At 39.3% G+C, this 16,040-nt stretch overlaps 2 protein-coding genes across 3 annotated transcripts; one reads left to right on the forward strand and one right to left on the reverse strand.

The window, feature by feature from the left end:
- The first annotated feature begins 2,651 nt into the window (after window positions 1-2,651).
- On the forward strand, window positions 2,652-6,904 carry LOC116215339 ((S)-2-hydroxy-acid oxidase GLO1). 2 transcript variants are annotated; one of them, XM_031551020.1, is made up of 12 exons: window positions 2,652-2,853; window positions 3,581-3,747; window positions 3,862-3,986; window positions 4,524-4,570; window positions 4,726-4,803; window positions 5,060-5,184; window positions 5,286-5,352; window positions 5,445-5,507; window positions 5,607-5,676; window positions 5,767-5,867; window positions 6,008-6,112; window positions 6,454-6,904. In XM_031551020.1, exons 2-12 carry the CDS (start codon window positions 3,611-3,613, stop codon window positions 6,637-6,639), a joined length of 1,104 nt encoding a protein of 367 aa, XP_031406880.1. In that variant the 5' UTR covers window positions 2,652-2,853; window positions 3,581-3,610; the 3' UTR covers window positions 6,640-6,904. The 2 variants fall into 2 exon arrangements, with proteins under 2 accessions (XP_031406880.1, XP_031406888.1); XM_031551028.1 differs by having other exon boundaries at window positions 2,849-3,038.
- A 519-nt stretch (window positions 6,905-7,423) lies between these two features.
- On the reverse strand, window positions 7,424-8,335 carry LOC116215353 (protein TIFY 5A). Its single transcript, XM_031551037.1, has one exon. The coding sequence runs from the start codon at window positions 8,202-8,204 to the stop codon at window positions 7,659-7,661; it is 546 nt and encodes a 181-aa protein (XP_031406897.1). The 5' UTR covers window positions 8,205-8,335; the 3' UTR covers window positions 7,424-7,658.
- Between the last annotated feature and the right edge of the window lie 7,705 nt (window positions 8,336-16,040).

The following is a 16,040-nucleotide window of genomic DNA, read 5'->3' on the forward strand; positions in this document are numbered from 1 at the left end:
AAGCATGTGCATATTGAATATAATTATGTCAGGCTAATGTTTTGCGTAGAGAGAAATAAGTAATTAGAAAATGAGGAGCTTTATCTTTTATTAAAATGAATATTCACCAACTTTTTTCTTTTCCTTTTGGCGAAGATCAAGATGCGCAGGCACACAAATATATTACGACTTTTCCTTGTATTTCGGAGAGGAAGAAGAAAAGGCAAAGTAAGATGTCCTATCCGAATGTAAAATGATTTTGGTAGAAAAGTCAAGCATGTATATTGAATAAAATTATGTCAGGCTAATGTTTTACGTGGAGAGAAGTAAGTAATTAGAAAATGAGGTGTCTGGTATTCCTTCTTAGCCCACATAATTGAATTTTGACGATAGTTTTTTTTTTTCCTAAATGCACCATTTATTATTTGAAAATCTCGTAGGTTTCAATTAATCCAAATTCAAGTTAAATCAGTTCATTAGGTAAAAATCTCAAAATTATGGAACTTTTTTTTTTTGAACTTTTGAGACTCAAATTCAAAACCTTATTGAGGATAAAAGGTATCAAATCAAATAAATCAATGTATGTTGGTATAGACAATTTGAGACATTGTGTCTTGAAGGGCTTTTTCTTTTTTTATGAGATGATCAAATGATAATTTGCAACCACCGTTTGGCCATTTCTGGGCTCTGCCATGTTTTTCCTTTTAAAATTTATAATTTATTTCACAATCCAATGCGTATCTAAAGAAAATATATGAGTTGTCAAGGAATCTGAAGAGAAAAGGGGCAAAAATGAAGATCATTTTCTTGATTTTATATGTTCAAGAAACTCAATCCCCAATTGGCTTTGGACTCCCGTGACCTCTGTGTCGTTAGCAGAAGAAACTGGTGATGATAATAATTACCAAATATAATGATAAATAGATTTAATAATCCCATTAAATACTTATCTTACCATTTTGTTTTGTGATTAACTGATGTTTTTGTCCTACCTACAGAAAAATTCATATGTTTAGATTTGAAAATCAAAACTGTCGCAGTGAGAATATTCTTGCGAGAATATAAAATATGTCAAAATGGAAATTGATAATAAATTTAATTAACTTCAGCTTAGTATTAAGTAATATGATAAAAGAATTTCACCAATATAATACTGAAAACTACTATATAAATGACGACGCCAAATATTATACACTAGCCCTCTCGTTATGCAAGATTGCTCTCACGTCCTTGCAACATTAAGGATTTTTATTTGGTAAAAATTGTCACGATATTTTCACCCTTAATAAATTTCCCAACTTTCAAAAATAGGTAATACAAGAGACCATGTCGAAAAATTTTAAAAGTAAAATAAAGTAGTGACTTGTATATAATAAAGTTGAAGTTTCGAAAAAAAATGACAACAGTTATAAAAATGGAGTTTTTTTATGTAAAGGCGAGCGATTTTTTTTGAGAAAATCACATGAAGTTCCAATTGGAATATATTGTGAAAAATGTCTTCCTCCACCATAAGAGATGAGAACTTCTCATTGATAAAATAGGTGGAGCATTATTATTAAAGGAGAGGAATGCAAAGTCTGGAAATGCTGAATTTTCTTGAGAGAATGATGCATAGATATTCAGCGCTGAATTTAATTACCTGTCGATCTATGGTAAGCGCCGGGCCACTTTAAGGAGAGTCAAATAATTGGTTGTATATATATATATAAATATGTCATTCGAAAGTGTGCTCGAATGATTGATTAATTGATGTCTATAAATAAATAAGTAAATAAATTATGAAGGAGCGGAGAGTGGAAAGCACTATTGCAACCTCAAATTTTTGCCGTGGGCCTGCTCTTAAGCCTCACCATATGAACCTTTTCTTCTCAAATCTAAATATACATAATTTTTCTAACTATATATTTGGTTTTTTGCCCCCCCCCCCCCCCCCCCCCCCCCCAAAAAAAAGTAATTCCCTGTTTTCGGCTAACAAAATAAAAATAAAAAATCCTCTGATTTTCTTGTTTTGTGGCTTAGAGTAACAAAAAAAAACAAAAAGAAAATTTAACACATAAATTTATATTACTGACAAGCAACTACACCATCAGAAAGATTTTTTTTTATTCGTGAAAAATGATGTGATCTGCCTAGCGGTCTAAATGGTTTAGGTTCCAATATGAGGTCTTTACATGCCCAATTCCCAATCCATATACCCTCGTAGAGTCGTAGTTCAAAAATCCCAATATGAATGCTCAAGTATATGTATGTCTACTACATTTCCAATATTATGGATCTTCGGTAACAGCAACAGAGATGACCTTGATCAATGATGCGAACTCCGAACATAATAACAAGAGACTGAAAGTTGAGATGAATTCATTTCTCGATAATTCCATGCGATAAAAAAATGAAAACTTATTGAAAAAGAAAAAGAAAATAAAAGATTTTGCCAATTATGGGAAATACGGATGAACTTTTTTTGGGGGGTGGCGCAACTGATTAATAATTGGAAATTATGAAGAAATTAATTAAATTAAAATAAAATGCCCTCCACAAAAGCCTGATCCATATGGAACGGATTTGGCTTCGAATGCTCACCTTGAAAAACCAATCCATCCGAACTCCTTCCTCTGCCTCTCCTCTCTGCTTTGCTCCTCTCTCTCCCTCATTTTCATCTCCCCCGACCCTTTTTCTCCTTTGTCTCTGTCCTCTCTCTGTCTCTCTCTCTCTCTGTCTCTCTCTCGTTTATTGTATTACTCATTTTGTCTGGTTGCTCTTACGTAAGTGTCCTGATAGCTCTTCTCTCCTCTCCTCTCCATTCTATTATTTGCACCTCCTCTGATCTCTCCCACCCTCAGTCTGCCCATTTCACTCTGCCCACAAGCCCCCAAGGTCTCTTCTCATCCCTTCCTCTACCCCACTCTCCCTCTCCATCTTTCTTGAAGGTTCAACCTTGAATTGGTTTTGGCTTGATAAAACTTCACGCTCTTCCGTCTTCTTTAGCCTGTTATACTTCCTTCATTTGTGCCTGCTTCCTGTTTGTACTTTTGTCTTGAAGTGGCTGTTTTTGCGACAAGGTATTGCTGGTCTTGAATTCTATTGGTTTGCATATCGTCAGGACTCCATGCAGTGTGTGTGGATTAAAGGCTGCACTTTACAGTTCTGAACTTTGAAAGTCGTGAGCTTTTAATTTCTGGGTATAAAGAATCTGGCGATTATTTGGTGTGAATCAGCGGGCATGGAATCTACTATGATATTGAGTTCTTCTAAATATAAGAATGATTGTCAATATTCTGTGAGTTTTGGTGCACTCGATGGCTTTATTTCATGCCACAATGAATTCATTTCTGTTGTTTTCCGTCAGCTTATCTGCCAAGCAGTTCAAGATTCATAGCCTACGGGCACTATAATTAGACCCTTTTAGAAAAATTCAAGTTTCAGTAGCTTTTAAAGCATAGACTTGCTTGGATTGCTCTGGAAACCCGACAAACTACAAGTGCTGAGTTCTTATAGTCCTTAATCTTGATTCTTGACCTGACCCTTGTTCTAGTGATTGATTCAAATGGGTGGAAATCAGTATCAGAGTTTACTGATGATTGTGATGATTTTGTAAATACAGTGAAAGGAGTGCAAGTCATCCTCCGACAAAATGGAGATCACCAATGTCATGGAGTATCAGGAGATCGCAAAACAGAAGTTGCCCAAGATGGTTTATGACTACTATGCCTCTGGTGCTGAAGACCAGTGGACTCTTCAGGAGAACCGGCATGCCTTCTCAAGGATTCTGTAAGCTGTTCTCTCCCTAATATTCTTGTTGTTACTTACTGTTGTTAGTGGCAAAAGGAGATAGACGTTCCTTGATTAGCAAGTACTGATTGTTCCTATCTTTTGCTCGTTTAGGTTCCGACCTAGGATTCTGATCGATGTCAGCAAGATCGACATGACAACAACTGTTTTGGGCTTCAAGATCTCGATGCCTATCATGATTGCTCCCACTGCCATGCAAAAAATGGCTCACCCTGAGGGTATATGTCGATTGGTTGCTCGCCTTTCATGAGTTTTTAATTTGGCCTATTGTGTATGCGCTGTGTGCTAGGCACACTGATTAGCTGTCTTCTATATTATGTTACATATGCATTCATGAGGCTTGTCTATTCTATGGTAATTTAAGCAACAGCGAATTATAGGATCCCGTGCTAATTGTAAAAGTGGATTATCCAGGATGGAATATGTCCCAAATTGCTTCTGAGTGTGTAGTGTGTTCCTATTGTCTTTCTTTAAATTTGTAAATTTAACAAACACGCACAATAGCAATTGAGGCTCCATCTGTTGGTATTAAACCTTATGTTTGTATTGCTAATGCTGCAAAATTCATCATGCTGGTAAATCCATAGAGCTTGCCCAGAAATTTGTTAATGTTACATTATTTAACTTCGATCTGTTCTGACAACTAATAGATTGAAGATCTGGATTTTTGTGCCGTTGTTGAGATTTATACTCTGATTATTACTGAAAAAGAAAATCTGTTTGCTTCCCTAATTAGAAGCATGATTATTCTGCAGGAGAGTATGCCACAGCAAGGGCATCATCTGCTGCAGGCACAATCATGGTATCATCTCTCTCTTTCTCCAAGTTCAGTTTGGTGTTCTTGAAATGTTTCTTCCTTTTCTTTCCCTTGATTCACCATATAACAGCTTTTCATCACAAGTTACATACATATGTGGGGTCCGTCTCATTTGTGATGTTCACATGCTGTTATTGCAGACACTGTCCTCGTGGGCCACTTCAAGTGTTGAAGAGGTTGCTTCAACTGGACCTGGAATTCGCTTCTTCCAGCTCTACGTGAGTAACTTATTGTTAACACTTCACTTTTACATCAATCCTTTTGTGATATTTTTCGTTATTCAAGCCAGTCACGTGTCTATTTCACTTGCTTAGTTGCCAATACAAATGAACGCTATTTCTTCATAAATTCCATCATATGATAACTCCAATGTATGTTCTGATCGCATTTGGATGGATAAGGCATAAACTTTCACTTGGAACAATGTGCCTCTTGAGGTTGACTGAGCGACTGTATTTGCTGCTGCATTATTAGGTGTACAAAGACAGGAATGTGGTGGCACAACTTGTGAGGAGAGCTGAAAGGGCCGGGTTCAAGGCCATTGCCCTCACTGTGGACACCCCAAGGCTTGGTCGCCGGGAGGCTGATATAAAGAACCGGTTAGTCTGTTGGGACAAATGAATTAGTCCAACTCGTTTTTGCGTAGTTCCTCCAGGATCATCGTAAATGCTGAATTCAATCACCAACCCTTTCATGTCAGGTTCACTCTTCCTCCATTCCTGACACTGAAGAACTTTGAGGGACTGGATCTCGGAAAGATGGACAAGGTAAGGAACATCTGACTCCGGGACATCAGCTCCCCTAGTTATTCTTGTTCCCTATCATTTGTGCTGATTTATTTCGTCATGTTCATCTGCAGGCTGATGATTCTGGTCTGGCCTCATATGTTGCTGGACAAATTGACAGGACTTTGAGCTGGAAGGTCTGAACACATGAATATTACTGCTCAAAGATTTGAGTTTTTCTTGAAATACCTTGTCAAATTAATCCGGAAATATTTGTTTTCGGGTAACTTGGACAGGATGTCCAATGGCTTCAGACAATCACCTCCCTGCCCATCCTGGTGAAGGGTGTCATAACTGCTGAGGATAGTGAGTAAACCAAAAGTCCCACCTGAATAAATAAACTCTCCTGCTAGATATATCTAAATTACCGTCTTTTCTGGCATACCAAATTTACAGCAAGGCTCGCAATTCAAGCTGGAGCTGCTGGAATTATTGTTTCCAACCACGGGGCTCGTCAACTTGATTATGTCCCTGCAACTATCATGGCTCTGGAAGAGGTGCTTATCCTTTGATGCTTACATGAAAGTCTCACCCTCTTCTCATGCTGTTCATTGACTTCCAGATACAAACTTTCGAACTGCTTTGGTACTTTGGCTTTCTTACCGTAGAAACTGAATCTGCTGAGATGAATTCACAGGTCGTGAAAGCTGCTCAGGGCAGAGTTCCAGTTTTCCTCGATGGTGGTGTCCGTCGTGGGACTGATGTTTTCAAGGCTCTTGCTCTCGGAGCATCTGGCATATTTGTGAGTATTAAAATAACTTTCTTCGTATTAACAAAAGATTGTTGTACCGCTCTCAGAGTGTCAAGTTGATTGATTGCGCGATGAAAGATTTGACACCGTTCATTGAATCTAACAACCCGAATATAATTTCACCAAAGGGACCTGATAGAAATGATGTCAATCATTTATTGGCCTAGAGCCTCAGAGACTCATGCTCTTAGAGCGCCTGATAGTCTTAAAAGTGTCATCTGGTCCATTTTAAAGGAGAGCTCACAGACGAAAACAGTCCTTTTTTACTTTCAATCTCTATATATAATAATGATTCAGCAATTTTTGCCGCTTTTTCTTATATTTTTATACAGATTGGAAGGCCGGTCGTGTTCTCATTGGCAGCAGAAGGCGAGGCGGGTGTGAGAAAGGTGCTTGAGATGCTCAGGGATGAATTTGAGCTGACAATGGCATTGAGTGGGTGCCGTTCCTTGAGGGAGATCACCCGCGACCACATCGTCACTGAGTGGGACCGCCCCCGTCTCCTCCCTCGGTTGTAAGAAGATAAAAATGAGAAAGGAAGAAGCAGCAGATGATGACGGGGCTTTTTATCGATTATAAGAGCTTGTCGGGTTCCTAAAACAATTCTATCTTTTTCATTAAGTTCCTCCGTTGTGCTCGGGTATAATTGTGAAGCTTAAGAAGCTCAGCTGTGACTCATTCAATCTCTTCTGTTGATGGCTACTCTGCTATTAATGGCTACTTGCCTCTCTCTGTATATTCTTTTCTCGGTTCGTTTCATAGTACTATACTTCGGCTCGTCGACATATTGTTATCGCTGTGGTTTGCTTTCAGACTATTGGGAGCAGAATCATCAGGGTGGCAGTTGTAAGTTGCTCAGGGTCCGGGTGGATGCCTTTAGTCAGACAGAAGAATTCAGTCTCCAAATTAAGATCATTCTGTTCTAACAATGTTCACTGAAGTTCTCTTCGGATTCGTCTGTTGTCAGCAAAAGACATATTTTTTACGGCAACGAACAGTTGCTGTGTTAAACACAATCACTGAGTCACAGGTACGACGAAAACTGTACTTGAGTTGGACTTGCAAAGTAGAGTTCTCCAAACATCGTCTTCAAGCAAGAAGTCTTTTTCACGTTTGACAAATTACACTTATGCATGTACAAATATATACATCATAAGCATAATCTTTGCGTGGGAATTGAATTCATGATCCATGAAAGCTGAAAAAAATGGTTATGATCTATGCACATTAACTGGAAGTTAGTTGGTCTTAAAAATCGATGGAATTTGATAATGAAGAATGATCCAATTAAACGAAAACAAGGAAAACAAAAAGAAAGTAATGGAATTGACATCAAGATAGATCCACTGACACATTTACATCAACATACGTGTATCTGCTCTATATCTAGTCAATATTTTCAGAGAGGAAAAATGCACATCGAATCGTGCGACTTATAAAAAAAGAAAGATCAGTTTACAAATGAACCGATTTAGTACATTGGATTCCACAATCAACTTCAATAAACTCATTGGATTAAAGATCCTGGCTAGCTAAGCTACCGGACATTGTAAGGGGCAGCGGCTGAGATCCGGTGCCTCCGCTTCTGAAGAAACCGCTGAAGCGATCGCTTCATTGAGAACGCGGTAGTCGGGCTCGGCATCGACGGAGTGTGTGCTGACGCCATCCGGGAATAATAACTCAGCGGCGAAATACTGGAATCCTCCTCTTCTTGATCCCGTGGACTACTTCCCCCACTCGGGCTTGTCCCCATCATTTCTCTACTCGCGAGCATCATTAAGGCTCTCGCCTGGACTTCAGTGACATTGCAAACGCAGACTTGTCCATTGTAGAATATCGTCAGCTGCTGCTCCTGCTGCTGCTGCTGCTGTTGATGATGATGGTCATCGCGATGAGGGCTGCCAGCTGCAGTATCAAGGTAGGGGCGTGGAAGAAGATCAGTGCCAGAGGAGGGTTGAAGCTGAAGCTTCAGGTTGCAGTTCTTCCTCATGATCGAATTGAAATGTATCTTCTTTTTCGGACAAGAAGGATTAATTCTTGGAGGATCGGTTTGAGAGAGAGCGATGATGAAGAACAAATTCATTCAAGAGAGTTAATGGCCATTGCCCATTGGAGTTTCTTTATATATGTATATATAGGTAATGAGAATGATGGTGAAGGAAATGATATTGGGAGAGATGTAGAGGGATGGGGGCCACGAGCCCGCCACCGTCACCATCACCTTACTTCTTTCTCGAACTCCTTCGAATCTCGATTGAACACGTAAAGCACAGACAAATACAGAGTACAGACACGCGCGTAAAAAGAAATGGAAGAAGCCCTCTCCTCGTTTTCATATTCATATTCATGTCTGTGGGCTGGGGTTTGGTTTTGGGGGGGGGGGGGGGGGGGGGGGGGAGGCGCACGTGTTAAATGAGTTTCCAACCCCAAGCCCCAAACAAAATAATTGGCGCCTGTCTGTCTGGCTGTCCTTTGCAGCACGTGCTTTCTCTTCTCATTTCGGTCGACACTGCAATGTCAAAGAAAAGGATAAAAAGATATAATGAAAATTGTGTTTTTCATTTTTCGGTCCAATCAGGAAAACTATGAAGATATTTATCGTGGCAATTTGATCAAAATTGTTGAGTAAGTCATCAGCTACATGTACTCAATGCGACACGTTACTATACACTTGGACTATGTATGATTTTTCTTCTCTTTTTTTTTTCCCCCGCAGTATATGACTATTTGTATTATTTAGTTCACGAGAATTCAGCATCTTTAAATTTAGTAATTGCAAGGTGCATGCATGTGTGGCTCGTTATTACTATCAAACACTTGGAGGGGGATCATGCAGCATTTTATATAACTAGTGAAACCTTTTACTTTTAATTTAAAAGAAAATAATAAATAAATTAGAAATTAATTGTTATAATATTGTTGAGGACATCGTATTATTTTCTATTTTCTAGTATAAATTACGAAAAATATGAGTTAAACTATTAATCTAAATCTCTCTAATAATCATTATTTAAATGATTAATATATAATTTTATCTATGAAAAATAACTATTTATCTTTCAATTATTAATGAAATAATAGACACTCATGCTCTACCAATTGATGTATATATTCAATTCTGATTTCTCAAATTAAATATGTAATCTATCATAATATATAAAAGCTAAAAATTCTCATTTGGTGTCATTTTCACTTCTCCGAAGTACTGTTGTTACATAAATGACTATGAATCACTAGATTGAAATTATTTTGATAATTAAATAGTATATAATCACCGAGATTTTTACCCTACTATCCCGTTTGAGAAAAGAAAACCACCTAACCTTCAACTATTGTCTAATCAAAGTCACATTTATATTTCCATGACCAAGTTAAATAATTTTAATCATCCTTATACATAAAAAAAATCATCCTTATACAGAAAGAGACAAAAAAAAAAACTTAGCATAGAAAAGGCCCATACTCGCTCTTGATCCCGATGCACCAAGTTTAATGCTTCCCAATCCGGATGGACCAAATTTAATGTTTTGCTTAATAACAACTAAATTTTTGTATATGATTAATGCTCTTTTAAGGATGATAAATTGATTTGAAGAAATCAACTTCTACAACAAAAAGAAAACACCCAATTATTTAGTTAAGAATCATAGTGAAATTCTTTATGTAGCTAACGGAAAATTCATTCAACTTTTAATCTCACAATCTCTTTTAAATATTAATTTCAAAATGTATTGGGATACACTTTTATTATGGATTTTCTTCTTTAACGTAAAATGTATAACATATGTATAGCTAATATTTCTTTATTATTCTAATTTAGATCTTAGTCCAAACAAATTATTGAAAATGTATTTATAAATGTTTCAATGAAAAAGAATATTTAAATTTCTATAGATATATTGCATTATGAACTTTTAATTGGCTTTGAAAAATACATGGAACTTATCTAAAAAATAAAATATATGTAACACGGGAGTATTAGGTTGAGGTGAGATTTGAACCTGTCACCTACATTTGCTTTTTCATAAAAGGATACTCCACTTGCACCTAGATAATCAAATTTATAATTTGTCAATTAAATTAAATACAAAACAGAAAACATGTAACTGAAGCAAATAAAAAGTAGAGAAAAATTTGACGTCGCAACACGTGTCCCACTAATGCAAGAATTTTAGTTTTTGTAATAGATAGATAGATTGCAAGGAAAATACGCGAAATTTATCCTTTATTATTTTAATTTCCGCTGCTCGTTACAAATGCTTGGGATTGATATACGGAATATTTCATCAAGGTGCATGCGCGTGGGGCTCTTTGCTAGCACATTTCCTTATATTTGCTGCCACAGGAACCACAACCATATATTTGTAGAAGAGAGTTTATGTTCATATTTTGCTCAAAAATGGGAAGGGAAAAACAAAAAAGTTTCACGGACGTTTCACTGCAGATCAAAATTAATTAATGCACTGATATTATATTGTCTGTCCCTTCTTTTAAGAGTCCCGAGTTCGAACCTCTTCTATGCATGACATTTGCTAGAAGTATGCTTTTCACTTGGGCTTGAAAGAGACCGGCTTCTGTAAATTATACAAGGCCTTTGGTGCTACGCTCATGGGACCGGTGTTTGTTTTGGTTATTTAGATCTTTATGTATTCGGGATTGAACACGTGAACTCGAACATTGCGTAGTGAAGGCCGACAAGGTTGCCATCACTGCTACCAATCATTTTATTCATCAAAATATGGATAGACCACACACTACTCTCCCAATTTTGTGATCCAATATATATATATATATATGTGTGTATATATTAATTAGTTATGTATTATGTGATATATTTGTCTTTGGCCCGATTAAGTGATCTATTAAAGTTCTAAATGATAGGCCCTAACGACATCTTGATAGAGTATGGGGTTTAATGTGCAAATACTAAAAGGTAATTTATGATTCTATGATAGACAAAATTAAAAATTAAAATAACCTCAGGCAATTTGATGCAATTGAGAAGTTATGATCCTCAAGTCATACGTTAAATAGACGCTCTTCTGAGGCCTAATTAGTCAGATAGAAAAACAACCCACGTCATAATGTATTGACTTGGAATACCACAAAAAATATGTCTCTTGTTTCTGCAATTAATTCTTGTACGCTTTTGATTACTCAATTGATTTGACGAATTCGACATGTGAGATTCCTGGGTTTCAGGATATAAAGGCTTGTTTGGTTTGTGGATGAAATTTTAGAATCACAATTCTAACTTAATTCTACTCACAACAAAACAAAATAACTCATACAAATTCAAAGAGTGGGCTCCATTTATACCACTTTTTTTCCACAATAAAACAAAATAATTCATATTATTACAGTTGTATATTATCTTGGTATCTTGTATTTTAGTATAGCTTTCTTATGTTAGGCTAGATATCATATATTTCCTTATATTCCTAGGACTTCCTCTTTCAGCTGGATGTAATTGATTATATAGGGGTCTTCCCTGATGAATGAATTGAACTGAATGTTCAGCAAAATAATTCTGCACTTTCTCTCTCGATCATAACATGGTATCAGAGCATAAGGTCTGAGGACCGTGTGGTTAAACCACAATCTCATTCTCTTTCTCAGCAAATCAATTAGCTGGTTTTTTTTTCCTGTTCAATCATGTCCGGAGGAAATGCAATCCCAATTGCCCTCCCTCCTGCAGGAAACGCCCAGGGCGTGGCTGCCTCTCTTCCAGCAGTAACTGCAGCTTCTTTGGTGTCACCTTACACCGTGACTTCATCCGCTGGATTAGTTTTGCGACTCACCGAGTGCAAACTGAATGGAGATAACTATCTTACCTGGTCTCGGCTGATGCGGATGGCTCTCCGAGCGAAGAACAAGGTAAGTTTTATCGATGGGACTTTACCCGAACCTGCAGATGGTGACCCCAACAAGCCACTGTGGGTGATGGCGAATTCTCTGGTGGTTACGTGGATAATAAACTCGTTGGAGAAAGATTTGCAACCTAGCATAGCTTGCATTGAGAATGCACGGATTCTCTGGGAAGATTTGAAACAGAGGTTTTCTCAGGGAAACGAGACACGGATTTACCAACTAAAGAGCGAGATTTATGGATCTCGACAAGAAGGGAAGCTGGCGGCTGAGTATTATGGGTCTCTTAAGGGACTTTGGGATGAACTGGATAATCTCATGGAGTCTGTTACCTGTTCCTGTGCGTGTGTTTGTGGGGCAGGTCAGAATCGACTAAGGCAAAGAGAAAGAGAGAAAGCTCATCAGTTTCTCATGGGATTAAATCCCGAGTTTGCTACGGTTCGTTCCAACATATTAAGCATGGATCCTTTCCCTAATATTAACCGTGTTTATCAGATGGTTTGTCAGGAGGAACGACAAAGAGCCATAGCTCGTTCCCAGGAGTCACAAGGACAGGAAGCTGCAGCATTTGCAGGGAAGGCAGCAGATGATAACAGACCTGTAGCGCAGCAGGGTGGAACCCGACCTCAGTGTGACTATTGTAATCGGATTGGGCACACAAGGAGCACCTGTTTCAAGCTGAATGGACGTCCGACAAACCCGGATGGACATCGAAGTTCTGGTGGCTGGGACAGTCAATATAAGGCGGGGAGCTCGAAAGGATCAAGAGGGATTTCTGGAAAGAAGCAACACGGTTTTCATGGGAGGAAGTCGACAGGCGGTTTCAATCAAGCAAATGTAGTGCAGACGAAGAACCAGTTGTCTCCAGCTTTACCTTTCTCTGAAGAGCAGATACAACGATTGCTCAGTCTGATCGGGCCTGATGAAGAGGGTGAAAACCAGACCGGTAATCGTTTCGATTTCGTATCTTGCAATGAGACATGGATTATTGACACGGGAGCCTCTAGGCATGTGACTGGTTGTTCTCGTTTCTTATTCGAATCATCGCCTTTATGGAGTAACTCACCCGTTTTTATTCCTAACGGGAAATCGGTCCAGGCCACACATGTTGGAAATGTGCACCTTGGAGAAGATTTTGTGTTGCCTAAAGTCCTGCTCGTTCCAGATTTTGATTGTAATCTTATATCTGTTGCTCGACTTTCCGAAGAAATGAATTGTCAGATAATATTCTCCTCTGATTTATGCCTTATTCAGGACCGCGAGTCGAAGAAGATGATTGGAGTCGGTGAGCTCCATGGAGGGGTCTATCATTTACGATACATTGCTCGAGCTCGTGAAGCTAATAAGGTGGCGACAGTGAGGGAAAATGATGTGTGGCACAAGAGGCTCGGGCATCCATCTCCCCGAGTCTCTATTCCCGGTTTATTATTAAAGAATGATGTGAACAAGGATTGTGAGGTTTGCCATAAAGCTAAGCAAACTCGATCTCAATTTCCGAACAATTTAAATAAAGCGAGCTCTATTTTTCAATTGGTACATGTTGATATATGGGGCGCTTATAAAGTTCGATCTATTTCGGGTGCATATTACTTCCTTACTATAGTCGATGACTTCAGTAGAGGCTTGTGGGTATACTTGATGCGAGACAAGTCAGAGGCGAGGCGACATATAATAAATTTCTGCAATCTCGTGCAGAACCAATTTGGCACGACCGTGAAGATAATTCGAAGTGACAATGGGTTGGAGTTTTTGTCTCGAGACATGCAGGAGTACTATTCACAAAAGGGAATAATTCATCAAACTTCGTGTGTCGACACTCCTCAACAAAATGGGCGTGTTGAGCGGAAACATCGACACCTTCTAAATGTTGCACAAGCCCTACTTATTCAGGCCTCCCTTCCGGTCAAGTTCTGGGGGGAATGTATCCTAACGGCGGCATATTTAATCAACATCACACCCACTCCAATATTATCCGGGAAAAGTCCACACGAAGTATTATTTGGAAAATGTCCTATCTACTCGCACTTGAGAGTTTTCGGGTCTCTTTGTTATGCACAAATAAGACCACCACCCAAAGATAAGTTCAAGGAACGAGCGAGACGATGCATTTTTGTGGGATATCCCCACGGCAAGAAAGGATGGCGTGTCTATGACCTAAAGACCCGTGAATTTCTCATCTCGAGAGACGTGAGTTTTTACGAGAATTCTTTTCCTTTTCAAGTTTCAGGAACAAATGGAACGGAAATTGGCACACCTTTGAACGTGCAAACTGAAGAAGAAGACAATGTGGGCCATCCGAATGAAGAAGCCCAGAGTCCATTATATGGAGTAAATGTGGGAAGCCCAGCAGAAAGCCTAATAAGACCTGATGGTAGCCCGGCAAGTTCAGGATTTCCGGGTCCCGCCTATCCAGACCAAAATTCTTCGGGTCGTACATCTCCGGATCAAGCTTCTCCGGGTCGCGTCACTCCATCGACCCGAAAGAGCATTCTGCCGCATGAATTCGGCCCAGGCTCACCTAACAGGTCGGCCCATTTTCCGCTGCTTATACAGGACAGCCCTATCCAAATTTCTCCACCACTGGGCCACACAGAAGAGTCTAATACAAGCCCAAAACCCTCATCAGACACGATTTCAGATGATAGTTCTGTCTTAAGACGATCTGATCGAGTACGTAGGCCGCCTTCATTTCTAAAGGACTATGTGTGTCATACGGCAATGGCCAAATCTTCCTCCCTTCACTCATCCGAACTTTCAAACTCCCCAGGTACACAGTATTCTCTCAGAAATTATTTATCCTATACAGGTGCTATCGATAAATATATATCGTTCTTTGCCGATTTAGATTCGGGTGTTGAACCTCGGTCATATAAAGAGGCCGCTCGTGACTTGCGGTGGCAAGCGGCCATGGCAGAGGAACTTAAGGCACTTGAACTCAATGGTACTTGGACTTTGAGCACTCTGCCCCCAGGGAAGAAACCCGTTGATTGTAAATGGGTTTACAAAATCAAGCGTCATGCCGATGGTTCTATTGAGAGGTATAAAGCTCGTCTTGTGGCTAAGGGCTTTACTCAAGTAGAAGGGGTCGATTTTGGAGAGACTTTTGCTCCAGTTGCCAAACTCGTTACAGTTAGATGTTTTCTCGCCGTTGCTGTTATGAAGAAGTGGGTAATATACCAGATGGATGTCCACAATGCTTTCCTTCATGAAGACCTACATGAAGAAGTTTATATGTCACTTCCGCCTGGTCTCTCTGCCACTCGACCAGGGCAAGTATGTCGGCTTCATAAGTCTCTCTATGGCTTACGACAGGCTTTCAGGAATTGGTTTTCCAAATTAGCAGACGCCTTATTTGCGTATGGATTCAAGCAGTCCGGGGCTGATCATTCACTTTTTACTTATTCCAGAGACACTACCTTCATTGCCGTACTCGTCTATGTCGATGACTTACTTGTTGCCGGGAATTCATCTACTCATTGCACCACGTTCAAAAGGTACTTTAGTTCTTGTTTTCGCATTAAGGACTTAGGGACTTTGAGGTATTTTCTTGGCATAGAAGTGTCTTCTATGGATTCGGGATTGTTTCTTTGTCAACGGAAGTATGCCACTGACATTTTATCTGAGTGTGGAATGTCGGATTCTCGTCCTTCTGGATTTCCTATGGAGCAGAATCATCGACTTTCCTCTGATTCTGGTCTACCACTTGATGATCCGGGGCAATATCGTCGACTTGTTGGACGTCTTCTCTATCTCACTATCACGAGGCCAGAAATCACCTATTCTGTCCAAATCCTATCACAGTTTATGCAGACACCTTGTCAGGATCATTGGGATGCAGCTATTCGTGTGCTTCGATATATAGAACAATCACCTGGGCAAGGAATATTAATTCATCCACAGTCATTGGAGCTCACAGCATTTTGCGATTCCGATTGGGCTAGCTGTCCTATGACCCGTCGTTCTGTCACTGGCTATTTTATAACTATCGGAGGCAGTCCTATCTCTTGGAAAACGAAGAAACAGACTACTGTCTCACGCTCTTCTGCTGAAG

This window comes from Punica granatum, chromosome 1 (genome assembly GCF_007655135.1).
Source record: "Punica granatum isolate Tunisia-2019 chromosome 1, ASM765513v2, whole genome shotgun sequence".
In the NCBI taxonomy this organism is placed as follows: domain Eukaryota; kingdom Viridiplantae; phylum Streptophyta; class Magnoliopsida; order Myrtales; family Lythraceae; genus Punica; species Punica granatum.